The sequence below is a fragment of the Nelumbo nucifera genome, chromosome 5 (assembly GCF_055504915.1).
Source record: "Nelumbo nucifera cultivar China Antique chromosome 5, China Antique-T2T, whole genome shotgun sequence".
NCBI classification, from domain to species: domain Eukaryota; kingdom Viridiplantae; phylum Streptophyta; class Magnoliopsida; order Proteales; family Nelumbonaceae; genus Nelumbo; species Nelumbo nucifera.
This window is the reverse complement of record NC_142653.1, coordinates 1,932,088-1,960,047: the sequence shown is the minus strand read 5'-3', so window position 1 is coordinate 1,960,047 and position 27,960 is coordinate 1,932,088. Positions and strand designations below refer to the sequence as shown.

General features: G+C 36.4%; 1 protein-coding gene across 6 annotated transcripts in view; it reads right to left on the bottom strand.

The window, feature by feature from the left end:
- ATGRIP (Golgi-localized GRIP domain-containing protein) overlaps positions 1-20,423 on the bottom strand; it is an 84,813-nt gene extending 64,390 nt beyond the window's left edge. For all 6 annotated transcript variants that reach the window (XR_016076237.1, XM_088887747.1, XM_010267862.3 and 3 more), the window contains exons 1-4: positions 20,121-20,423; positions 19,002-19,505; positions 4,592-4,707; positions 1,680-1,849 (exon numbers count right to left, since the gene is read on the bottom strand). Coding sequence is in view for 5 of the 6 variants with exons in the window: in XM_088887747.1 (XP_088743873.1) it covers positions 1,680-1,849; positions 4,592-4,707; positions 19,002-19,461 (746 nt within the window). In the remaining variant the exon portion in view is untranslated. The remainder of the gene's footprint in view (positions 1-1,679; positions 1,850-4,591; positions 4,708-19,001; positions 19,506-20,120) is intronic.
- Between the last annotated feature and the right edge of the window lie 7,537 nt (positions 20,424-27,960).

Here is a 27,960-nt window from a genome sequence, read left to right as displayed (position 1 = left end):
CCATTTTTTTCTTTTTTTTTTCCAGTTTTAACTTTTAATCCCAAAGAAACTCTGTCACTCTTCTAATCACACTCATCGTCAATCAAGTATCCACTATCTGTTAATCTGATGCGTGTTTCAGCAGTTGAAAGCACGCTCAAGTAAGGCTTTGTTTTCTCCTTCTTCAGGTTTTAAGAAGAAGGATCCTGTTCTAACACTCTTGGAAACAGGTATTTGAATTTCAAAGGATCCTGTTCTAACATGCTTGGGAACAGAGATTTGAATTGATCCAAATTATGTAGCAAAGCCTGCAGTCGATAATTCTTTGGTTCTGTCTTGATTGTCTGAATGCCTATGCCTGTTTGTTTCATGGTCGATCTGCTTTCCACAGTCTTTTTTGGGTGGATTCCTCTTGATCTGGTACGAATGTCTGCTAAGAATTCAGTTTTTTGATCGGTTTGTGTTGATTGAATCTATTGGTATTTGTGGGTGGTTTTGGCTTGATATTGGTAGAGAGGTTGTGGGTGTGGTTTGCCTTCTTTGTTTGGAATACCATGTTGTCATTTTGGGATTTAAGTGGTTGGGTTTGGGAATTCTGGTAGAAGGTTTTGAACTAATATTTTGATCCTTAAAAGAATGCATAGGATCGTATGTCATTTGATGATCGTATTCTTGTAGACTTTCTTTAATCTGTCAATTTTGGATTTTCTTTTTATTTCTTTTTTTTCATAATGTATGATTTGCATAGAATTGGATTGGTGATTTATTATAGGAGGGATAACAAACAGAAAGTATGAGTAGAAAACAAGTAGTAAGGAAGAGGAGAAACAGTAAAAAAAGGAAAACTAATTAGAAGAGGGAACGGAACCCATAGTGCACCAGTTTTGTCACTCCAATTAATTAAAATTATCATTTTAATGGCATATAATTTGCTTGATTTACTGTTTAAGAATTTGTTAAATCATTGTACATGTGGCACTCTCAAAATGAGGGTTAAAGTTGTCTTTCTAAATGAAATAAGTGCTTATTGGAGAAAAAGACCACCAAACACCTAATAAAAAATAAGTGCTTATTTTTTAAAATAAGCACTTGAAAAAGCTGAATGTCAAATGCAAATAAGTGCTTATTCGAATAAGCACTTGTTTTTAAGCACTTATTTTTCAAATAAGCACTCCCAAACTTGGCCTAAGAGAGCTCAATAATGTGCACAAAAGACCATCAGTTAAACCAGCCAAGAGTGGTACTTTTTGCAAGGATCTAAATGGAATGAAGGGAGGATAATAGTTGAACTTAAGATTGTAAAAAGGACTTGGAGGCCTTATACTTCAGCAAAAGATATGGCCAGGGAAACAGGAATCACATAGCTAATTCTGAACGATTGGAACAAGGCTTTGCATATTATTTATCCAGAGAATACAATCTACACATATTTCCTTTTGTCCTTGTGAGATGGTAGAACCTCAATGTATTTTTACATGCATACAATTCTTTTAATATGCAAACAAATATTTTAATCTAAAGTCTAAACATAAGCCATTTATTTTATTAAAAGACAAGTTGTAACAATCAATACAAAAGGTAAGCTTCAACGATAATACATGATATTAATCATAAAGTCCTATATGAAAAATCAGTAATAGCTTCTTTTTGTATGAACATGTCATCCAAAATTAATAATAACAACTAATGGGATATTGTACTTATTATTTGTAGTACGTAATTGTTGCCTATCCACATCCATTGCCCGCAATGCTTCATTTGCGTGTTGCCGTGAGCGTTCAAGCTCTTGCTGCAATGAAGATTGCTGGGATGATGCTCGCTCAGCCACTTCATTCACTTCACGAAGGTGGGCTTCAAGGTCATCCTTTTCCTGAAAGTCACAATCCCAATCAAGATACGGACTCAACTCCTACATAACTAAGAGGTGCTTCTTTCTTTAGGAGAAAAGCAAGCTAAATAACTTTTAAGGCAAAAACTGTCCAAGACCAACACTAATCGCATCATATATATATATATATAACCACATTATCATATACGTCTGTCTTAATATAAATTAATTCTATTTCATTATTCTCCCATGTTTTTGCTGAATATTGACCCCCAATCCCCTACACACATAAAGAAAGGAAAAAAAAAAAAAGAAGAATGTTCATATCTCCACCAAGAAAATTTCCCAAGTTTTTCAATAAACTTATAAACAAAAGAAAAAAATAGGGAAAGGCATATTGGTTCGCTCCAGCATAGATGCGGATTCAATTCCCACAACCACCAAATTTGGGGGGCAGGGGGTTATTAGTGGTGCGCATCACAAAAATACCAAAAAAAAAATAGAAAGCTGTGGGCACAAAAATAACCTGTTTAACGCATTTCAATCACTAAATTAGAAAGTTCATTCATGCTTAGAAAGGCAAAGTTTACAAATTTCAGGAACTTGTTTTTTGAGAAAACAAATTTCAGGAACTTAAATCAAGAATTCATTTAGAAATTCCTTTGTTTTTCATATGCATGTTGTTGGCATATTGCTATAAGTATTTGTTTTGGAGCATGATTAGCTGATGGTATATAAAATATAAATAACGCATAAAACAAAAGGTGAAAGTGGTGGAGAGGTTCATTTAAGTTTTCTTCCAATAATCCTATACTGGTATGGAATTGCCACAAACAAGGGGAACACCAAATGGTCAAACTGTCAAAGGATGCACTCTTTCTTGGAAAAACAAAGGTTAAACATTTTGCAAATGATTTCTGGATGCTTATAGTCATACCTTTTTGTAAATTTTTGAAGGTAATATATTGCCAACTAGTTAAAAGCTAGGCACTAACAGGTCGCTGCATCAACTATAGAGGTCAAAATGACTAGTCATTGGTTCATTTTTTTTATCAGCACAAAATATATTTATTTTATTAGATTTAATTAAAGTAGTTAGTATAACTTGATGACAGGAATGTAATCCCCCACTTTCAAACCCAAGTTACATAGAAGCCCAAAATAGTTGTTGTCTCATAACCCCTTGTTTGGCAAGGAAATCAGCTAATCAATTTGCAATTCTTCTAACCCATGTAAATTCAGCCTCTATTAACCTTAGCAATCCTTTCCGCTTCCCTTATCACATGTTTAAGAGTCCAATGAGTACGACTGTTGCAGTTTGCCCATGAGATAATTGAACCCCCTTCCACCTTAACCCATCTAAAACCCAACTGCTTTGCTAACCAAAGACCTTGCAGCAGTGCCAACAGTTCAGCCTTCAAAAAGTTTCCCAGACCAATTGGCCCAGAAAACAAGGCCAAAATCCTCCTCTCAGAAATTCTGATTACCCCTCCTATTCCTACCATACTCGGGTTTCCAATGGAGCTTCCATCAAAAATCCAATTGGACTTTGTTGCTTTCCAGCTTACTCTATCTTTTTCTCTCAATGACTGCTATTTAGGTCCAGGCTCTTAGAATGTCAGTAACTAAGAAGATTTGAAAGCTATCCAATGTCTTTACCCATAATGACACCTTTAATTTTATGCTGTCTATCACTTCCTCCAAAGTCCTACTTTTTTCAGAGAAGATCCTATTATTCCTTTCTTCCAAAACCACTCAGCAAATTGCTGCTTTAGTGGCTCTCTAGAGCACCTTCCCTCTTTTTTTTGATTGCCTCAAGAAGTTAGAACTGAACATGCCCACCACACCTTGAGGAGTCCCACCTGCACCCAAAAAGAGAACAGAAAAACTCCCAATTGATTCATTGCATTGATAGTATTGCTATTCCTTGCTTATCAAAAAAAAACAAAAATAAAAAAGATGCTATCCCTTCATTGTGATTTCAGCCAATTCCTACAGGCCCACATTTTGAACATCTTTGGAGCACAATGAGTATTTCTGCCATCCATTAGGGAATCAGTTCTATGTCAGCAGCTGAAGGGCCTAAATGAAAGGAGGTAAAGATGTTCATGGATTCCAGTATGCAAAAAAAGTTCAGTGCAGCGTCTTACTCTCAGTTTTTTATTTATGATTCACTGTACATGCATCATAGGCACGAGTTGCTGTAAAAAATTGGACTGAAGGCCTACTTATACTCTGTTCTCCCAATAAAGCTTTTTGATTACTTGTGCGTGTGTGTCTGTACAGCTAGATAGATTGTGTGTGTGTGTGAGAGAGAGAGAAAGAGAGAGAGATGGAACTATGACTTTCTAGACATTCTGGAGAACCATTGTATAGCTCCTTGTTGAACAATGTGTCACATGCACATCCTTTTGCTTTCTGATTAATAAACCTTCTTTTCTCCCAAGAAAAGTTCTGTAAGGTGTAGATGAAACAAAGTGACATGGCCATTTAATTTCTTGTACAAGGACATCTAGTCCCTCATAGAATTATTGTATAATACAATTTTTTTTATAGGTAACAGAAAGTATTTCATTATATAAACAAGAATATACAGAAAGTGATACAATCAGGGAATGAGTACCCCTTAAAGCATATGTAACAACTAAGTCCAATACAATCACTCCCTACCCAACACTTACATATAATACAATTTTAATTCTATCTGTCAACAAATATTTCATATGCATCCAACTGCTACTATAACCACAATATATAAAGAAATACATAGATAAATATAGTTACCTTCTGTATCTCTTGAATACGCTGCTTTGCCCGTTTATGAAGCCTGCCAAATTTAGAGTCAAGTTCAGTGTACTTCTCATCACGCTCTTTTATTTCTTGGTCCATCTTCTGTTGAACTACAAGAATAAACAATGAAATTAATTAAAAATTTATAAAGTCAAAAAGAACATTTAGAGACATTGCAGTATTTTTTTTGATAAATGAGTGGAATTTTATTAAACCAGCAAATAAGAGTTACATGCAACCTGAGGAAAGGCACGAGAGACAGTGCAGTGTTAAGGGATATGGAATAAGTTTCAAATTTAATGGTATTTTATTTTTTTATTTTGCAAGAATTTTTCTTTTTGAGTTCTATTTTTATTTTGTGACAACCCAGTATTTCATTTTTCTATAGTTACTACTCCTACTTCTCTTAATTAAAACTGTTGAAGATCAGCTCAAGAACATCATGTCAGTGGGGACGCACTGACTGCAGAGCTAATTGGACTCCTGCAGGGATTAAGATTTGCTAGGTACTTTGGATTCCTTAATTTGGAAGTGGAAGGGGACTCTCAAGTGGTCATTGCATGGACAAGATGTAGCACCCAAATCCCATGAATCTATAGGCATACTTTTAGGGAGATTGTGAGCATTGTAAGGGAGCTGAATGTTACTTTCAAATGGGTGAGAAGAACAGCAAATGAGATGGCAGATACTCTAGCTAAACAAGGGGCTAGGAGACCCCAATTGTTTTGGGCTGAACTGTAAACTGTAATTTGGAAAAGAACACTCTCACCCTGTTGTAATTTTCTGTTCTAACTCTAATAAAACATTATCTCATTGATAAAAAAAAACATTGTGTCTAGTTATAGGCATTAATGGTTGGTAAGCATTAACAAATACCCTCACTTCAGAGATGTCAATCCAGTGCATCTGCACAGGAACCTTGTTGAGGTGCTTCACCCTTCAGGGTTTGAATCTCAGCCTCAGCTCACTCTTTGCCTAAAACCTATCTGTGATTTCTTGTTGATGGGAGCTATAGAGATATTGATGGCAACCGAGGGCCAGCTGGGATTGGGATACACATTTTGGATGTCAATAGTTCTCTCTATTGTGGGCTTTCAGTGTCCTACTGGGGAAGCTGAGGTTGCTAAAGCAAAGTTAAAGCTTTTCTAGTGGGTCTAAGGATGGCCAAATCCATTCAAGTCAGGCCTTTTCTTGTTGACGGTGACTCAAAAAATATGATTGGTCAGGTCTCAAGTTCTATTGTGGGGCCATGGAGATCTGCCCATTTCTTAACTGACATCCGGGAGATTTCATCAGAATTTGTTGTTTCATATAGATGAACTCCAAGAGAATTAAGTTCATTGGCTGATCTTCTTGCTAAATCAGGATGGATAAGGCTTCTTCATATAGTGTAAATACATTGCCTATGTAAATCTGGTCAGGTTTTTCTTTTTGTACATCCCCCCCCCCCCCCCGCTTTTTCTTTTGAATGAGAGTTACCATTTTTCAAAAAAAAAAAATAATAGTAGGAGTACAAACTAGGGTACACATGACTGGAGACCAAGAGATAGCTTAATACATCTTCCATTTTCAATAATTCATAACAAAGGAGAGATTGATGAGGATGTCCCCCGTAGGCAAAATGGAGGGATGTACCCAGAGTCCTATGTGATACTTCGGCTAAAAGGAAAATTGTATAAAACAGTTGTACAGAGTAAAGTGTTGGGTAGTCAAGAAACAACATATCCAACAAAAAAATGAGTGTAGTAGAAATGTGAATGCTTAGATGGATGAGTGGTGGCAAAACTAAGAAGGGTGTAGTGAGAATGGGCCAAATGGGCCTTAGTGTCTTTATTTCTTTTAAGTTATGTTTTAAGTTTATGTTCTTTCAGTTATGGGCCTTTTTGTTTTGTTTTATTATTTCTTTAGTGCTGGCCGCCCCATTAAGGGCATCCAGGGAATTGTACTCAGTTTCTTTTCTTCTCTTTTTCTATATTTTCTGAATTATTGCAGGTGTGTTTCACAACTTGGTATCAAAGCAAGTTCTCACCTTCAACATCTTTCTCCTTTCTTAGCCCATATGCAGTGTGTATGGAGAACAAATCAGCAGCTTATGTAGCCCAGTTAGGAGGGTTTTTGGAGAATTTTCCCGAAAACCCTAGATAATTGAAGAAATCTTGTTACAGGTCCTAGAGACACTTTGTAGCTAGCAATTGGGGATCAAAGGGGAGCTCTTTGATTTCTACTAAGGGTGGCTTGGATTGGACAGAGTTCTAGAACCTCTAGTAGCAGTGGTTGAAGCCTCTCTCCTCTCATCCTGTTGGATCCTATGGAACCCTATTTTTGGGTGGTTAAAGAGTTGTTGTTTGCTTGGAATACAAAATCTAGCTTAATAAAACCCTAATTTGATTTTCGTTCGCACATGTTCACTCAATGGAGCAAACTGGAGGAAAAACCAAATATCCCACATATTCAAGGTTTGGACATGGGGGGCTAGTGGAGACTCTGTTGGGGGCAATGACCACTATGAAATTGGATGGAACCAATTATTTAGCTTGGTGTCGGTTAATTAAAATACATGTGTAATAGAGGGAGATGGAATTACATTATCGGGAGCAAGAAGAAAACGGCGAAGGATGACCCTACCTATGAATGGTGGATGTAGAAAAACTACATAGTAATGGGTTGGTTAGTGAACTCTATGCAGCCACATATTAGTCAGCACTACTTATGGATGGAAGCTACAAAGGAAGTTTGGAATAGTGTCATAGAGACCTATTCCCAAAAGTTTGAAGAAAACTGAAGAGAGGAGAGCTTGAGAGTTCAGCAATGAGGGTCTGAGAATGAGAGTTTCGAACCAACTCTCTCTCAACACCCTTAGGTGGGCAAGAATTTACAAAGAACTTAATATAGACAGGATGGGCCCAGAATAAGGCCCATTACAGAAAAGAAACATAAATAACAAGAAAGAATAAACAACCTATGGGCCATTCGGCCCATCTTCTCTACACTCCCCCTCAAGCTGAGCATAGATGTCAATCATGCCAAGCTTGCTGGTATCATGCTGAAGTTTTGCCTTGGGAATGCCTTTGGTGAGAAAATCTACCAACTGTCCTTCAGATGTGATGAAAGGAAGACACACTTCACCCGAAGAGATCCTTTCCCTAATGAAGTGTCGATCAACTTCAATATGCTTGATTCTATCATGTTGCACTGGGTTGTGAGCAATGTTGATGGCAGCCTGATTATCACAGTACAACATCATTTGGCTTGTCATATTCAACTCCAAGTTCTTCCATCAATGATTTTAGCCATAATAATTCAGAAACTCCATGTGCCATGGCCCTGTCTTCTGCTTCAGCAGAGGACCGAGCAACAACCGATTGTTTCTTGCTTCTCCAAGAAACAACATTACCAGCCACCAAGCTGCAATACCCAGAAGTAGATCTTCTGTCATCAATGTTTCCGGCCCGGTCAGCATCGGTGTAGGCTTCAAGTTTCATATGACCATGCTTGGCAAACAGAATACCTTTTCCTGGGGAACCCTTCAAATAACATAGGATTCTCTCTGCTGCTGCCATATGAGTGTCTCGGGGAGCATGCATGAATTGGCTAATGCAACTGACTGCATATGCAATATCTGGCCGAGTCATGCATAAATACAAAAGTTTCCCAAGAAGTCTCTGAAAGATTCCTTTGTCTTCTAACAATGTCCCTTTTGAGGCTGAGAGTTTATGACTCATATCAATAGAAGTAGCAACTGGTCTAGCACCCATCTTTCCAGTCTCGGAGAGCAAGTCAAGAACATACTTCCTTTGGGAGATAAGAATCCCATCCTTGGATCGAGCCACTTCTATACCAAGAAAGTATCTCAAGTCCCCTAAATCTTTAATCTCAAACTCTGTATGGAGAAAAGATTTTAGATCATGAATTCCTGAAACATCATTACCAGTCACTACAATATCATCTACATACACAATGAGGTATACTGCCAGAGGTCCACTCCTCTTCACAAAAAGAATATGATCGGGCTGTGTCTGCACATAACCAAAGTTAACAAGTGTTGTTCTAAATCTCTCAAACCATGCTCTACGGGACTGTTTTAGTACATAAAGAGATTTCTTCAGCCTGCATACCTTCCCTTTCATATCAGTTCCATACATCCCTAGAGGAAGAGACATATAAACCTCCTCATGTAATTCACCATTCAGAAATGCATTCTTCACATCCAATTGATAAAGGGGTCAGTCAAAGTGAGCAGCTAAAGATAGAAGAACCCTCACAGATGTCATCTTGGCAACAGGTGCAAAGGTCTCTAAATAATCAATCTCATATGTCTATGTATAGCCTTTTGCAACCAGCCTGGCCTTGTACCTTTCAATAGTGCCATCAGCTTGGTATTTGATAGTAAAGACCCACTTGCAACCGACTGGATCCTTCCCTTCAGGCAAATCCACCACTTTCCATGTGTCATTCTTGTATAGGGCATCGATTTCAGATCTCATAGCATCCCTCCACTCTGGAATCTTAAGAGCTTCTGACACAGACCTGGGAATAGGATGAGAAGCAATAGAAGAGAGATAGGCAAAGTATGGAGGTGAAAGCAAACTTTAATAAAGGTGCTTGGAAATGCAGTGTGCAGTGCACTTCCGTTTTCCTTTCCTAACAGCAATGAGAATATCAAGGTCAGGGAATGATGAATCCAAAGATGCTGAAACAGTACCTGTTGTCTCTTCTGTGACTGGAAGTGTATGATGCTCATGTGTTGTAGGAGAAACAACCTACACATTTCTAGATCTTTGCCTTTGATACACCTTGGGATTGAGGATAGAACGAGGAGGTAGAGTACTGAGACAAGGAAAAAGGAACGACTGATCCACCCTTGATGCATTTGAAGGAGAAGCAGACACATCAAGAGACTCAACAGGGACAGGAAGAGGAAGAGCAAACACCTGTGACAAATCCTCCCCCTGTGGACAATGTCCTTCTGGAGAGGAACCATAAAAGGGGGAAAGCTCATCAAAGGTGACATCTATTGAGACATACCGATTGCCAGACTTTGGATCAAAACAACAATAACCCTTCTGTGTGAGAGAATAACCAAGGAAGATACACTTTTGAGCTTTGGGTTCAAATTTATGCTTTTGGACACTTGGAACATGTACATAACAGGTGCAGCCAAAGACACGAATAGGAACAAGAAAAAGGTCCTTGTCTAGATGAAGAAGATTGAAGGGAGACTTAAACCCCAAAACCCTGGATGGCATATGGTTTATAAGATATGTAGCAGTAAGAACAACATCACCCCAAAACCTAGTAGGAACATGTGAGGCAAATAAGATACTTCTTGCAAGTTCGACAATATGCCTATTTTTCCTCTCAGCAACCCCATTCTGTTCTGGGGTCCTAGCACATGAGCTTTGATGAATAACCCCCATGTTAGAGAGATAGCAGGATAGGTTTTTTTCAAAGTATTCTTTTGCATTGTCAGATCTAAAGATTTTAATCCTGGTATCAGATTGAGTTAAAACAAATTCATGGAATTGTCTTACAAGTCTTGGAACTTCATCACGAGATTTCATCAGGAATATCCAAGTGAACCGAGAAAAATCATCAATAAACAAGATAAAATATTTATAGCCACCCATGGAAGGTAAGTGGTAAGGCCCCCACACATCAGAATGCACAATATTAAAAAGAAAAAAAGATCTTTTATTACTCAAAGGATAATTGTTTCTACAATGCTTTAATAATTCACAAGACTCACAATGAAGACTAGACAAACTAATTCCCTTAAACAGTTCAGGGAAAAGATGACTCAAGGCAGAAAAAGACAGATGACCAAAACGACGATGACACAACATGATCCAACTAACAGACTCTGAAGAAACAGATCCAAGAGCAGCATTCCCAAGATGATCAGTGCATTGTTCTGGGGTATCAAGCAGGTATATTCCGTTCGCCTCATGGCCACTCCCAATCACCTTTTGAGACTCCAGATCCTGAAAAACACAGTAGGAAGGAAAGAAGGTTACACAACAGTTTAGTGACTTGGTTGCTTACAGACAACAAATTTGTATTTAGTTTAGGTACATGAAGGGCAGAAGGTAGGAACAAGGAATCCGTAGCCTTGATGGTTCCCTTACCAGAGATAGGGGCAAGTGAACCATCAGCTAAAGTGATTTTATCACGTCCAGGAAGCAAGTCATATGAAACAAATAGGGTAGAAAGATTGGTCATATGGTCAGAAGCACCTGAGTCAATAATCCAAGGGATCTTGAGATTACCTGAAGTGGTAGCATGATTGGCAGAAGCCCTTATACCTGAATGAGCAAATGCTGAAGCAATAGAAGAATTGCTTGAAGGGTTGGAAGAAGACATTTCTTCACTATCTAGCCCGGCAGCTACATTTTGGAAGAATTGCTTGAAGGGTTGGAAGAAGACATTTCTGCTCTCATGGCTGCCAACTGTGCAGAAGTAGACATTTCTTCACTATCTAGCCCGACAGCTACATTTGCACTTCCTGATCTTTTACTATCATACTTTTTCTGAAACCGACTGGGAACAAGATTAGGATGTAGTTTCCAGCACTTATCTTTGGTGTGCTTTGACTTATTGCAGTACTCACATATAACTTCTTTCTTTCCTATGCCACCAGAAGTTCCAACATTCCCTTTGGGTTTAATCCCCATATTGGCAAAGTGATCATTCATATCAGCCCCTTGAACCTGAACAGCCCTTCTGCTCTCTTCACTACTCACCAATGCATAAGCTTGTGACAAAGAGACACACTCCTTGGAAAGAATATTTTGTTTTGTGATATCATATTCTGGGTTTAGTCCAGTTAAGAACTCAAATACCCTGTTCCTTTCAACCAATTTTTTGTAGGTCTCTGCATCTTTTGCCATAGGGACTTCAGAGTTGAGAAATATACAGCAAGAGATTTCTCCCCTTGTCTTAAATTCTTTACATCACTTCTCAATTTATATGCCCAGGCCACATTGAGTTTTTGTGAATAGGTTTCCGCAACACTATCCCAAATTTCTTTTGCTGAATTCATCCATAGGTAGTGTTGGCTGATTTGTGGCTGCATTGAGTTCACAAGCCACCCAATGACGGTGTAATTTTCTTGCATCCACTTCTCGTAGGATGGATCATCTTCTAGGGGAGCCTTCTTACTCCTGGAAATGAATCCCCACTTTCCCCTACTACAAACATGAATCTTTACTGATTGTGACCATGCCAGATAATTAGTTCCATCTATTTTAACTGTGGTCACAGTCAATAAGGAATCATTTGGAGTCCCCTGAACCAGTCCATATTCAACACCACTTTTGTTTTCAAACTCTGAGGAGTACATCATGTAAACACTCTAAACAGAGTTCAGCCGACCACAAGAAGACAATATACTGAGTTCAGCCTTCAAGAAGTAATCAGAAACTCTTAGGCACTGTGCACTCAGCCAAAGTACCTTTTCAAAGTTGTGCACTCAGCCAAGAAGAGTAAATACCAATCGGTATTGCTGAACAGGCCTTTTCACAAACACAGTGTGGGCAATAGAGACAGCCCCACTGTCAAGGAAGAGAAAAGACCCCAAAAAATAGTTCGTACAGCCCCTTAAAACAACCAAAAATGAGTAACAATACACAGCCTTGTTACAAGGATGTTTCGGCAGGTTTTAACAGTCCAAGAAGAAGAGAAAAAACAGCCCAGAAATTTCTGGGTTAAACCAGATTTAATGCAGTCGAAGGTAGTACAGAACAGCTAGGGTTTTCGGACACTTGAACAGTTCAAACACAGTCGAAGATAATACAGAACAACCAGAAAACTAAGCACAACTTACAGTTCGAGCTTCAACAGTCCAAACATAGTCGAGCTTCAATAGTCCAAACACAGTCGAACTTCAGAGCAGAAAACTGAGCACAACTTACAGTTCGAGCTTCAACAGTCCAAACACAGTCGAACTTCAGAGTAGAAAACTGAGCACAACTTACAGTTCGAGCTTCAACAGTTCAAACACAGTCGAGCTTCAAAAATAGAACCAAGTTGTTCCCCTTCTCCTTCCCCTTTTTTTTTCTCTGATTCTTCCTAGCCACCGAACCCCTTCCCCAAGAGATTCTAGTCTTGGGCTCGTCCACTGACCTCCAAGAATCAGGCAGTATGTGACTAAGCTTCCAACCCTATGATATTCAGGTTCAGATATGCTCTGATACCATGAAGAAAACTAAAGAGAGGAGAGCTTGAGAGTTCAGCAATGAGGGTCTGAGAATGAGAGTTTCGAACCTACTCTCTCTCAGCACCCTAACATTCTTTTATTAAGATATATTTGAATAATTACAAGGAGGCCCTTAGGTGGGCAAGAATTTACAAAGAACTTAATATAGACAGGATGGGCCCAGCATAAGGCCCATTACAGAAAAGAAACATAAATAACAAGAAAGAATAAACAACCTATGGGCCATTCGGCCCATCTTCTCTACAAAGTTGAAGTTGCTCGGGCCTACAAATTAAAGAATGATGTGAATAATCTAAGATAGGGAAAAAGCCCTTAGCCATCTATTTCTCCATGTTGAAATCTATTTGCTAGGAGATTGATTTGATGGAGATTGTTGTTTGGGGTTGTACAAAGGATGCAAAAACACATAGGAAGTTGGTGGAAAGAAACCAGGTCTTTGTGTTCCTCACGGGACTCAACCCGGAGTATGATATTGTGAAACAGAATGTTTTGGCAAAGGATGAGGTGACTTTGTCTCAGGCTTATATGCTATGGTGGAGTAGTGAGGAGAGTAGAAGACAGGTTTAGTCTGTAAAGTCGTAGGTTGATCACCATGCCAATGTCGAGATGAAGCTAAAGGTCAACACTAGGAAGAAAGATGTTATCTGTAAGTACTGCAAGAAGCCTAAACATACTAAAGACACTTATTAGAAGCTGCACCCAGAGCTCATTCCTGCCAAACTTGAGAATGGAAATAGTGGAAAGAGGATTGAGAATGGAAAAGGTGGAAATGCAAATGTAGCCACCTCCTCACAGAATGAACTGGGGTAGAGTGGTGAGAAATCAGTGGGAAAGAAACTTGTAGACACCAGAGCCGAGTATGAGAAGTATGGCCAAATAACCAATCATATGAGTCTACTGCTATAGCATCTACTTCTTCATAGGCAATTCCTTCCTCTGCGTATGCACACTCAGGTATTCGTGCCACTATAAATCATGCTCTATTTCAGGTACTCATAAAATCACTTATCATAATTGATTCTAGTGCCTCTGACCATATAAACAGTGTTTCACATTTATTCACCTCTTACCAACTCCTTTCTGGCTAGGACAAGATATCCCTTATTGATGGCTCCCTTGCCCCTATCACGGGAAAATGAGACATTAAGACCTCACATGCCCTGACCTTATCATTTGTTCTTCATGTACCTAAACTCAATACCAATTTGCTTTCAGTTAGTAATTTAACTAAAACCCTAAATTGCAATGTGACCTTTTTGCTTTCATATTGTGTTTTTCAGGACATGAAATCTCAAAAGGTGATTAGGAGAAGCTATGAGGCGAATGGGATCTATCTGTTAGACATGCCTATGCCCTATGCAAAGCCAAGTACAACCTCAAAGAACTACATTTGTTTCTGAGTCCATTAGTCGTATTATGTTATGTCATAGTCATTTGGGTCATTTGTCTTTCTCTTCATTTTGTCAGTTGTTTCCAAAACTATATAAAGGAATAAGTCTGCCAAGTCTACATTGTAAGTCTTATGAGTTCTCAAAGCATTGTAAGAACACTTATCCTTCAAGTAATAAAAGATTGACTACTCCTTTTAATATTGTTCACTATGATGTGTGGAGGCCTTAGCATTTATCTTTTATGGGTAATTATACATATTCCATCCTGTTTATTGATGACTTTTCACGATACACCTAAATTTACCTTATGCACTCTCGTGCTGAAGTGCATAAACTTGTGCAATAGTTCCGTGAATATATACTCACTTAGTTTGATACCCGCATCAAAATATTTCGATCAAACAATGCTAAAGAATATTTTGAGAAAGACTTTACCTCCTACCTTGAGAAATTTGGGGCATAGTTTTCAAGGCGTATAGGCAATTCTGGGCAACACTGGGGTGCCTAGTCGCCTTGTCACCTAGGCGTCCCCTTGGCGATAACAATTTTATAATATAAAAAAATTGACTTTTAGCTAGTTTCCTAGTTTTATATACCATTCAGCATGTATGTTAATTGAAAAAATAGCAAGTCTCTTTATTAAGAACATTAAATTTCCTCTAAAAAATGTGGCAAATCAACACACCTTAAAGATAAAAATCTTTTACATATATTAATTTCATTATTTTCAAAAATAATACTACTATAATAAGTATTTAATAGAGCAAATTCATATTAATTAACAGCTAAAGAAGGTTATTAACTTTATATTATAAATATTCAAGATGGAAAGTAAAATAGAAAAAAAAAAACAAGGATGGAGTTTCTATTTTACTTAATTAGAGAGACAGAATAGAAAAAAAAATAACTTTATTATTCTATTCTTTCTTTCCTCTTTCTTTTCTTTCTTTCTTTCTTTCTTTTTCTCTGCTCAAAACCCTTTGATCTTTTAAATTTCAATCATAAAACATCAAAATAAAGTATAATTGATATATATAGCATATAATAAAATGTATTAACACATACATTAATAAGATACAACAATATAAATGATATTATAAAAGGCGCCCGCCTTGTCATTTTTGTCGCCTAAGCGGGTGCTTAGTTGCCTAGAAGGGTGCCTAGTTGCTAAAAGTCAAGGCATTTGAGCGAGGCACCCAGCCAAGGGCGCCTAGGCGACACCTTGACAACTATGATTTAGGGTTGTTCATCAGAGTTTTTGTCCATACTCCACAACAAAATGGAGTAGCGGAAAAGAAAAATAGACATACTATGGAAGTTACAAGGAGTATTCTTTTTGCTACCCATGTTCCTATGAAGTTTTGGGGTAATGCAGTTTTAACAACCACTTATCTTATTAACCGTATGCCTTCCTAAGTCTTGGGGTTAAGGTCTCCTTTTGGAGTCCTCTTTCCTGGTGTTGAGGTTTTCTCTATTCCTCTGCGTGTCTTTGGTTGCACTTGCTATATCCACATTCCCAGTTCCAAGAGATATAAATTTGAACCACAAGGCTCAGAAATGTATCTTTCTTCGTTATGCCTCCACAGAAGGGTATTGTTGTTTTGATCCCATTAGTGGCACTCGGCTTGTTTCCATGGATGTCACCTTTGAAGAGTCGGCCCCTTTTTGTAGTCATCCTTCTAAGGGGGAGAGTTCTCTTGAATTTTTTCCTTCACCCCTTCCTTTTTCAGCTCCAGTTGAGTCTCATGTTGAGCCCTAGACAATTACCCCCACTCCCATTAAGGGATCCTCTCCTTCGAAGTCTTCCACTCCTGCTCCTCCCCCTCCTCTTGCTAGTCAAGTTTTTAGCACACATCCTATTCTCCAAAGTGGTACCAACAGCAAAGGTTAAGGCAAACATAGGTTGATCCCACATCTCCAATTGAGTTTCAGGTGCTTCCAATCACCAAAGAGAGGACAGGTTTGACATCTCCACCACCAGCACCCTCGCTTCCAGACCTTGACCTACCCATTGCTCTAAGAAAGGGTAAGAGGAAATGTATAGCTCATTGCATTTCCAAACACCTCTTATAGCTTGTCATCCCCATCCTGTTATTCTTTTCTAGCCTTCATTTCCTCTTAACCCATCCCAAAGTCAGTGATTGAAGCCTTAACCAAACCAGAGTGGAGGGATGTTATGAGGATTGAAATAGAAGCACTTCATAAAAATAATACACGGGATATTGTTGACTTGCCAGCTGGAAAGGAACCTGTTGGGTGTAAGTGAGTTTACACTATCAAGTATCATGTAGATGGATCAGTTGAGAAATACAAGGCACGTCTTGTTGCCAAGGGATATACCCAGGTGTATGGGATAGATTACACTAAGACCTTTCCTCCAATTTCTAAAATGACTTCTATGAGAATTTTTTTATCCTTAGTTGTGAGTTGTGATTGGCCTTTTTATCAGTTTGATGTTAAGAATGCATTGCTGAATGGTGATCTCACTAAAGAAGTATATATGTCCCTTCCCCCTAGTATATATGGTAAGGTGTGCAAATTGAAGAAGTCATTTATGGCTTGATACAATCTCCACATGCTTGGTCTGACAGGTTTAGGGCTGCTCTTGACAAGAGCCTCTTGTTTAATCCGGCTACACTCAAACTCAATCAGATCAAACCCTCTTTGTTAAGAGGAAAAATACTCTAATTACATTTCTTATAGTTTATGTGGATGATATTATTATTACTGGCAGTAATATAGAAGAAGTTAATGATCTCAAGAAGTTCTTCGATTTTCAATTTGAGATTAAAGACTTGGGAGAGTTGTAGTATTTTATGGGCATTGAGGTTGCTAAGTCCAAATAAGGTACCTTTATTTCTCAACATAAGTATGTGTTGGATCTTCTTACTGAGACTAGAAAACTTGGTGCTAAACCTGCCTCCACCCCTATTGATGTGAATCATAAACTCTCAGCTAATGATGGAGAACTTTTAGCTGACAGGAGAGTGTTTCAACGATTACTGGGGAAACTTCTTTACCTATGTATGACTCATCCAGACATTTCATATGTTGTGAACTGTAATTGTAATCAACCAATTCATGCATGCTCCAAGAGGTCCACATATGGCTGCTGCAAAAAGGGTACTATGCTATCTTAAAGGAATTCTTGGGAAGGGTATACTATTTGCTAAACATGATCATATGAAGGTAGAAGCATATACAAATGTTGATAGCACAAGTAATGCTAATGATAGGAAGTCCGCATCAGGCTATTATGCTATTGTAGTTGGGAATATTGTTTCTTGGAGAAGTAAAAAGCAGTCATTGGTTGCTAAATCTTCAGTTGAGGCAAAGTATAAGGCTATGGCCCATGGGGCTTCTGAGTTGTTATGGCTTAGATCTCTCCTTGATGAGATGGGTGTCTCATGTGACAAGCCATTGATGTTATATTGTGATAATTAGGTTGCTATTAAAATTTCTCACTACCCAATTCAGCATGATAAAAGTAAGCACATCAAGGTAGACAGACACTTTATACGGGAGAGAGTGGTCTCAAGAGAGGTGTGCCTTCCTTTTATTACATCAAAAGAGCAACTAGCGAATTTTCTAACTAAGGGAGTTCCAAAAGCAAAGCTTCAACATTATGTAAGCAAGCTAGGCATGATTGACGTATATGTTCAACCTGAAGGGGAGTGTAGTGAGAATGGGTCGAATGGGCCTTAGTGTCTTTATTTCTTTTTAAGTTCTGTTTTAAGTTTATGTTCTTTCAATTATGTGGGCCTCTTTTGTTTTGTTTTATTATTTCTTTAGTGTTAGTCGCCCCATTAAGGGCATCCAGGGAATTGCACTCAATTTAGAATTAAGAGAATAAAAGATATCTTGGGTGGCTAGATAGAGAGGATCAAACTCTTCTCTTCTCTCTTCCCTTCTCTTCTTCTTCCTTCTTCTTCCACAAACCTCTACTGAAACCTTTCTTTCTTCTTTCTTTTCTTTTTCTATATTTTTTGAATTATTTCAGGTGTGTTTCACAACTAAGGGCATGATAAAAAATGAAGCCATACGAAGGAACCTAGAAGTAGCTCCAATAGGTTATAAAATGAGAGAAAGTAAACAGATGATTTAGTCACGTAAACAGAAGACCATCTACGACACCCATTAGAAAAAGTAATTCGTTACAAGTTGAAGGGACTAAAAGACTTGGGTGGAAGTAATAAGAAATGATACAGGCACCCATAATTTAACAATACATTGAACAGAACAGAATGAAAAATAGGATTAATGTAGCCAACCCCATATAGTTGGGACAAGGCTTAGGTGTTGATGCTGATGATCCATTCAGTCCAAGAAATCACTGGATGGATTACCAGAACTCTCATAAGGGCTTAAATACTCCTCTCATTTAGGGTTTAGCACTATTGGTGGAAAAGTTTTGCAATTGAAGATTGGTTGGCTCCAGAGTAGGCTTAATAGCCCATAGATGTTGTTGCATTTCATTAGAAAAGCCCAGATCTCACCACTATTTTAAACAATTTGTTCTAATGGTTTCCTAAGTCAGTGAATTCTGTAGCAGATGGGTTGGCCTGAGTCGGGATCTCAGATCTCTGAAGCAGATTTGTACCATGGTCTTGTTTATTAGGAAAGTCGTCTTTATGTTGGTTCTCTATTTTTGTTGTTTGGCCTGTTTAATATGTATGCTTGCTTTATTCTCTGTTTTCTTCTTTTAGATGATCTTTTTAAGTAGAAGTATGAATCAAATAACCAGAATTATAATTTTATGGTGTTGAGTAGCTGGAGGGGAAAAAAATGTGCATCTGACCTTCAGCCAACTTGACAGAAAGTTCTTGGGCTTTTGCATCTGCCTCGAAGTATGCTTCCCGGAGATGCTTCAAAGCATCCTCTGCAGCATTTTGTGTCAATTTCTGCTCCAGAAGTTCTTTGTTCAAAGATTCTATCTTTTCATGTAGCTCATTCACATTTTCAGACCTAACCCCTTCCTGCCCAGTTTTGCTTGCTTGACTGCAAGCCTCACTATGCAGGTTTTTCAAGCCTTCAAACTGAGCTTTCAAATACTCATTCTGAAAATTGAGTTCGATAACCATCTGTACAAGCTGCTCACGAGTAGCATCAGAGTATTGGATAATATCACAGACCCCATTTTGCTTTGTAACATCGTCATCCCCCTTCATGTTCGTGTCAAACAATTGTTTCTCTGGTTTTACAGCAGATTCTTTATCACCTTCCGGCATTCCATTAATTTCTCCATCTCCTGTCGACATTACTGCCTTGATGTAGTCAGCGTACAAGCTTCGCAAATTGGAATCTGAGGATTGTAAAATGCAAGAAAATCTTAGCAATGGGATGAAACATATAAAGGAAGATGTCGTTGACATGACAAAAACAACGGTATTAAAATCCAGAACATAAGGGAAATTTAATGCATTTCTATATGAGAAGTAAGAAAGTAAGAAAATCCATCTTTCCCCTAAAAACGCTTTGAAAAGCGAATTTCTTAATAAATATAGACTGTCAAGTACTAATACTCCATTGGATCTTTTCTTTCTTTCGCACTACTTTTTGAAGTTGTAACCCGAATGCCGAAGAAGAGACCAGAGCCAACCCACCCACCCACCAATAAATAAGAGAAAAAAGAGCTTTGAATTGGAATTCTAATCTCCTAGCACAAAACGGAGGGAGGAAAGGAACACTCTGAAACACTATAACGAATATAATCTTGTTCTTTTGAAATTTTTTCACTCAAAATCCATCAGATCCTCGAATTACAACTTTATGCGCACGGCATATTGTATCAAGTCAATAAGATTTCAGCAAAGTTTCGTGATCTATCATGCTACATTCTAATATACGAACAAAATCGAATAATAAAGATGAATTCAAGACGGACAGGATTGAGAATTGAGATTTAGCAAAGACCAACCTAAATAGTGTCAGATCCTTGAATTAGACTGCTCGAGGACTGATCAACTCCAACAAATGAATCAATACAAACAACAGAATTATATTCACTGTCCCTCGTGTTGAGTCCTTTAAAACAAGTGAAGCTGGTGTTAGATCGCAGGTCTTAGAGAGGCCAGACCTCGTCTCATGCTTACAATGTGTGAAAGACAAAATCACAAAAGGAAACGCGCTTCCCGTATTCTGAACACATCGATAACTTAAGCCTTCAGGGAATTTTTGAGGTATATTACACATGTAATTGTGTCAAATTTTCAATCGACATACCGGATATGAAGCATTCCGGGGCGGTTTGATAACAGCTGAAGTCACTGAACTTAATGAATTATTGTTTTGTCTTTTAGTGAATAAGGCTCCGTTTGCATAAGCTTTTAGAATGTAGTAAAAAAGAAAAAAAAATAAGTATTTTAAGCATTTAGTTGGATTTGAATTAAAATACATTATAATACAAAGCCCCAAAACAGAAAACCTAAGGGCTTGTATGCGAGGATTGAAGCTTTGATTAAGTTGTTTTCATTGGTATGAATTGGGCAGGCTAGGGCTTGGTTTAAACTCACCCAAGCTCAATCCTAGATTGAATTTGAGCCCGAAGTCAAGCTTGATCTGTCCAACATGGCCCCATGTTGCACTACAATTTGATATACTTGAGCTCAAGTTGGTCAATCAATTCATACTAAAATTTGACACAAATGTGTATATGCATACATGCAAATATGTGTCTATGTGATATATGCATCTATATATATGGTTGGACTAAGCTTGGGTTGGGGCAAGGTTTAGCTGGATTTGGACTACCTAAGGGCTAGGTCCAGACTAAGCCCAAAAATAAAAATAAAAATAAAAAGCTTGAACTTTTAAACCCAACCCAGCCCAAGGATCAAAAATCTAAGCCCATCCCATGCAAAATTGCAAGCTGGGTTGGTTTGGTCTTAGGTTGGGTCTGCCCAAGTTGCACTCCAATGTTCACAAGGGGTTCCACGTGGTAGCTTTCCTGATGCAGCTGATGTCATGCTCTCAAGGTATTTGCACAATTTTGACTTTCAAGAGATCCAGGCTTGAATGTGCCTCCACCTTCCCAATTGTCACAGCAATATTAAACTTATAAACTTCCGACCAGAAAATATATGAGCATCCACCAAACATGTTTTGGACTTTCGTTTTAAGCTTCAACTTTCATTGAATACTAGTGAATGACCCCGTACGACTCAATAATGTTAAAACCAGTAATGTTAAATTTACATTGTGGAATCAGTAATGTTAAATGTATATTTATTAATATTTTAAATAATGATTAAAATTTCAAGAAATATTTATTTTAAAAAATAGTTTTTTAATAATTAATAAAATTTATAAATATGAAAATTTAATTATTGATACATTCGTTTTGTCCATACACCAGATTGATGCAAAACCAAGCTAGACCTAACTCAAAAGAAAATAGTTGCTTAGCCTACAAATATATAGGTATAGCCGGGTTAAGCTATCTATTAATACTAATTTTTATTAGTTTTTTAATTGTTAATAGTCGTTAGATAAAAACTTCTAGATTTTAATATTTTTTATTAACTTTATTAATTTTATTTATTAAGTTCCAAATTAATAAACATAAACTAATTTTAGGGTCCTTTTGATTCACGGACATAATTGAAGTTGGAATCAAAATCAAAACCACCTCTTCTTGATGCCTATTTGGTTCAAGAATTGAAATAGGATTCCAGTTGCTATTGTTTAATTCATTTGGAGTTGGAATCGGAATAAACTACACAATTTTCAATTTTTGTATATTTTATTATTAATTTATTATATTTATTTTTCTTGTATTTTATTTATAATATATGAATATTTTATTATAGTACAATTATTTTATTACTATTTTATTAAATGTGATCTGATTAGCGGGAACTTATTTTATTACTATTTTATTAATAGTCATTAATTTCAGGAAGTTATTTATAGTAATTAAATTTTAATGTTTACAAAATTTGATATTAATCTTAATGATTATAAATTCAATAATGTTAATAATGTATTAATAATTATTAACTGATATTAATAATTAAATTTTTAGTAATTAAACTTTCAGCAAGTACTTTTTAGTAATTACATTTTCCTATTTACAAATTGTAATATTAATACTAACAATTATAAAATCAGTAATGTTAAATTTATATTTTAAAATCAGTTATGTTAAATTCAGTAAATTTGATAATAAATTAATAATTATTAACTTTCCCTAAATTGAATTAGAAAAACCAGTTAACTTTTAGTAGTATTATATTATAATTATAATATTAGTATTACTGATTTTAATACCAGCATTGCTAATAATAATATTTATATGTTATTTATAATATCAATATTAGCATAGTTATTATTGATTAGCAGTAATTAATTATCCGTAATTAATTAAACCATGTGGGGTTTAAAACCCAACCGATTTAATTAATGTTATCTATTGATAACATGTTTATTAATTATCAGTAATTAATTAAACCGGATATGGTTATTAATTATCAATATTTAACTAAACCGGTTTTGGTTTAACTGCATGAAACCGGGGTATCTTGGAAATCAGCCTAACTTAAATACATGAAACCGATTAACCTGAATCGTGTCGCTATTAAGTTTGACTCGATATGATAGCTGGGCCAAACCGAACCGACTTGACCGACTCATATGAGGCCATCTTCTTAATCCGAAACTAATACATAACTTCTTGCTCGACAAAGCGATGAAAAAACAGCTATAGCGGCCTTCGAGAGGCCAAAGAAGGGTGCTTTATCACCCCATTTAAACAAAATTATGACTTTAAAATTCGAAATAACAGAAAATAATAACAATGAAAGAAGAAATAATAAAAAACAATGGAAAACACAGCTGAGCTGTGATCACAGCCGCCGGTGAATGCAGTTGGCCGGTGTTCAATGGAACCCTCCATAATAAACCTCCCAGCCAATGGCGAATGGGCATAAATGATCTCCGGCGGTCGGCCGAATAAACAACCCTTTCTAACTCACTCGAGCCATCGTCTTCTCAAGCGCTGGTTCGTGCTTCATTCAAAAAACGATGACTATCCTATAAATCTCCAAACTGCTGGAGGCCGCGCATAAATGATTGCCGATGGTCGGCGATGATTTCTAATAGCCATTAACATAGATTGAAACATGTAAATACGCGAAACAGAGAATGAAAAGAAAACAGAGATTGAACATAATGTAAATACACTAACTAGAATGTGCTTAGTTCTTTGAATATAAAGTTTGAAGAATCGGATTGAATTTCTCGAAAAAAAGGAACCCGATTTTTCTCTAAAATTGCAGTTTCAGGCAGATTGAACTCAATACACTTAAGTTCAAATGAGGAAAGAAAACTAGCATAGTAACCCATTAAGATCTCCTCTTCTTACAATTTAGGTTGGTGGCCTTCCAACCTACTACATTCTACAATGGAATGAGAGGTTTTGGTTTGCTAAAAAATAGGTGCGTGATTTACAAATTATCTCCTAACTCATGTATTGTATGGCCACGTCTCCGAGTGGGGAACTGAATAAACTCTCCTAATTGAGTTTTTTATGAACAAGTGTCTGAATGGTGGGATGGCCACGTGTTTAAAGGGTGGGTATTGTTGCCTAAAGCCATTCTTAGAGAATGAGCCGTGTACTAAGTGTGGGGTAACTAAATGTGTATAATTTAGTTTGAAATTTACTATTTAGTTATAAAAAATTAAATAAAAAAAACTAATATGGGTCTTACATCCTTGTAATTGACAATTTATCATTACCTATTTTATTTGAAACCCACTATTAATTTATGTTTTTTTAATTTGATTTGAGATATTAAATGAGATCTTATAAAAAATTAAATAAAAAAAACTAATATGGGTCTTACATCCTTGTAATTGACAATTTATCATTACCTATTTTATTTGAAACCCACTATTAATTTATGTTTTTTTAATTTGATTTGAGATATTAAATGAGATCTTATTGGTAAACTATAACCCACTTTATTTGGTATTTACTATTTATCTAATAAATCTATATTGAGTTATTTACTTTTAAAAGTTAAATTAGGTTGCTTCCTAAAAGTTAAATCAAGTTTGTAGTTAATAAAGTATTTTCTTTTTGAAAAAAAATCATTTAAAAACAAATGTGGATTTATGGTAATATTTTAATGGGTCCCACCATTTGTATTTAATAGACTATGGATAAATATGTATTAAGCTAATAAATAACTATCTATTGAGAATGTTTACGAGTGAAACTACCCACTTTTTGAATCCTGTTTATTGAATTAATAGGATGCCACGTGTCTGAATGGTGGTAGTGGAGTTTGAGTTTTAGTAACAACTCCTTAGAAAATGCCACGTGTCTATCTTTTCATAAAAATGAAAAAGCCACATGCTTGAATGGTGGGAAGTGGTAGCCTCGTAGTGAGTTGTGGGCTTTAACAGGAATTTATTAGAAATTGCCATATGTCTAGCTTTTCAAAAAATGAAAATGCCACTTGTATGAATGGTGGGGGGTTGTAGCCTAAAGACCTTCCTTTAATATATATATATATATATATTAGATTTGAATCAGATGTGGGAATTGGGAATTAATTCCTTGTATTACATCCTAAAATGTTTCAACACCCTTCCAACATGATCTGATTCTGTGACACCACACATTTCACATGAGAATGGGTCACATCATAAAATTGAGACCTATTGAAAGGGTGTTAAAATGTATTTTGTTTGAGCCATTAGTCGGATCTAGAAAATCGAGTAATGTGAGATATGTTGTGATGGAGGTTTTTTTTTTCTCTTTAAGTTGTGTTTGGTTGCTATGCAATTTTATTTGCACTAGTACAAATGCATAGAAGTGCACTACTACAATCAAACAAAATAAGCTAAAATTTGAAATAAAAATATGTTAGAATTTACACTCAAATTATTTGTGCTGGCATAATTTTGCATCAATATAAATTTATTTGTATTATAATCAAACACAGCCTTAAACTCAATTTGAAAAGAGTACAAATATTTATAATATAAATACATACGAAATAATACAAAATATAAGGTTTCCAAGGTGAGCCTTATTATCATGTGCTGAAGTAAAACGTGGGTTTCACTTTAAGTTCAATTAATCTTGAAATTCCAGGAAAAGCGAACGATGCGATCCCCACAAGTTTTCTTTGCAAGAATGGATGGATGGTATTCGAAGCTTAGACTTGAGACATCTAAAGTGAACCAATAAAACCTGGGGCGGCTTCCAACAGATGCAGTGCTATCAACGGATAAGGAATCCACTGGATTGACTACTGGTTCAATCTCACATTTCATATCAGTCATTAAATAAGTCTTTGAAAAAGCTACGCTGCCCAAAAGACATATGTAAAAAGGTTTTGAGAAACTGGATTCAGTCGGTGAAAAGCACCTTCGAACAACCTTATAGCTTTGTATTGAGAATATTTCCGTAATGTTCCGTAAAAGCTGTTTAAACGGTGTTCAAACAGGCTTTGCATTGACTGAAGTCGATCTTGTGTTTTGACCAATCAATTCCACCAAAGTCATATCACATAATGACTTTACATTGATGCGCCCACAAAACACTTCAATCATGTATTGGAAACATCTCCTCCTGATGACAAATAAGGGAGATGTTCCTGATACATGCTCAGAGGGGCACCAGTGGAGGAGACCGGATCTACCCTTCACACAGGGCGCCTCACAGGCACACCCCACTCTGCATTGGGAACATCTCCTGTAAATTATAACATATAAGTATGGAAGATATTCCCAATGTATGGTGGGATGTATCTGAGTGGTTGGTGTGAGGCACCATGTGTGAGGAGTAGATCTGGGATTAGATTCACTTTAGGCCATGTTCGCTTTTTGGTAAGTTATTTATCCTAGTAAATGCAATTATTTGGAAAAGTTTTTCTTAGGAAACATTTACCAGGTAAGTGCATTTACCCATGCTCTTTAATTTTTCATATAAATAAGGTAATGACCATTTTAGCCATAAAATTCTATTATTATAAGGGGCATTTTTGTCTCATTCAAGTGTTGGCAACTTCCCCCTAGGTGGGAAAGTTATTTACCCACTTAAGATATGGGTATCACTTACCAGGAAAATAAATTTTCCCTGATCCCCACATAAATCTGAAAAAATAATATGAGATTCTTGGTCAATAGGAACCAAAATCCTCTTATTGACCAACTTTCCCCCTCTCAAAATCCAAAAAAAGAATACCCCCTTAATGATACTAATTGGTTAAAAGTTCTTTTAATAGTCCAACCATTTTATTTTACATACATTGGCAAGTTGTTTTGATCTTAATTATTTAATCTAATTACGGTGAAAGGTGAAAGCTCTCTCTTAATTTATTCTGTAAGGTATCTGCTTCAATTGGGATCTACTCAGTTGCAGTTACAAATCAAACATGTTTTGTTGGGAACATATTCAAACTCTATCTACTTACTGGGTGTCACTTCACCTTACATTTGTCAAATCATGATGAGCACAAAGATTGTTCCCCGTGTACTCTGGCAGGAAAATATCTTTAGGGGTGTCAATTGGACTGGATTTGGTCCAATTCGATCCAGTCCAATGTGAGTCCATTATAAATGGATCAGGTCCAATCCAATTCAATGAATGTTTTGGACCAATTTGGACCGGTCTAATTCAATGTCTGTACCACCCAATCTGTTTAAATTCATTTTGATTTAGATTGGTTTCAACTCAAACCCGATCCATTGACACATATATTCTTTATCTTATATTAATGGACTAGATATTGGCTTAATCCAACCCAATCCAATATAAATTTGTTACAGATGGACCAGGTCCAATCCAATCTGATAAATATTTTGGACCGGATTGGTCCAATCTAATGTCTTGTTGGTCCACCAATCCGTCCAAATTGATTTTGGACTGGACGGGATCCAATCCAAAACCGGTCCATTGACACCCTTATTTATTACCCAAGGTTTAAAATTTGACACTCATGAACAAAAAAATTATGCGGTAAATACTCTTAATTTTCAGTTTTTCTTCAATTTGATATTCACAGATGGATTTTTGAAATAATCTCAATATTAAGTATTGATGACCTTCAACACTGATACAACACAATACAATTTTTTTTTTTCAGTTTTTCTTCATTCACAGATGGATTTTTGAAATACTCTCAATATTAAGTATTGATGACCTTCAACACTGATACAACACAATACAATGTGTGATACCTATGACACTTTAAACCTTGTAATATTACCACTTTGTCGGTTCATATAAGAAAAACAATAGATCACTCATGCTGAAAATGGGGTTAAAACTTAAAATGCCTTTTAATAGTTGATTTGAATTTTATGAAATTTTTAGAAGCACTTTATAAAATGCCTTCATAAAACCAAACACGGCCTTTCCTCATATTCTATCATAGCACTTTTATAAAATAACTTTTACAGAAGTACTTTATAAAAATACTTTAAAGAAAATATTTTTATAAAAGTATTTTATACTTCTATCAAACTACTTTTATTCATTCACTTTAGATTGGATATTTTAAAAATTTGAAAGAAAATGAAGGACAAAAGAGTCATGATTGCTTTTTTAAGTGCTTATTAGAGAAAAAGACCACCAAATGCCCAAATAAGCACTTGAAAAAATTGGATGCCGAATGCAAAAGTTATCCTAAAAATCATGGAAATAAAAGCTACAGAAAGATTTTACTCTATAACTGGATGCTGAACTCAAGTGATTTTAGTCCCAAGAATCTCAATCCCTCTTTTTCATATAATGAATTGATAAA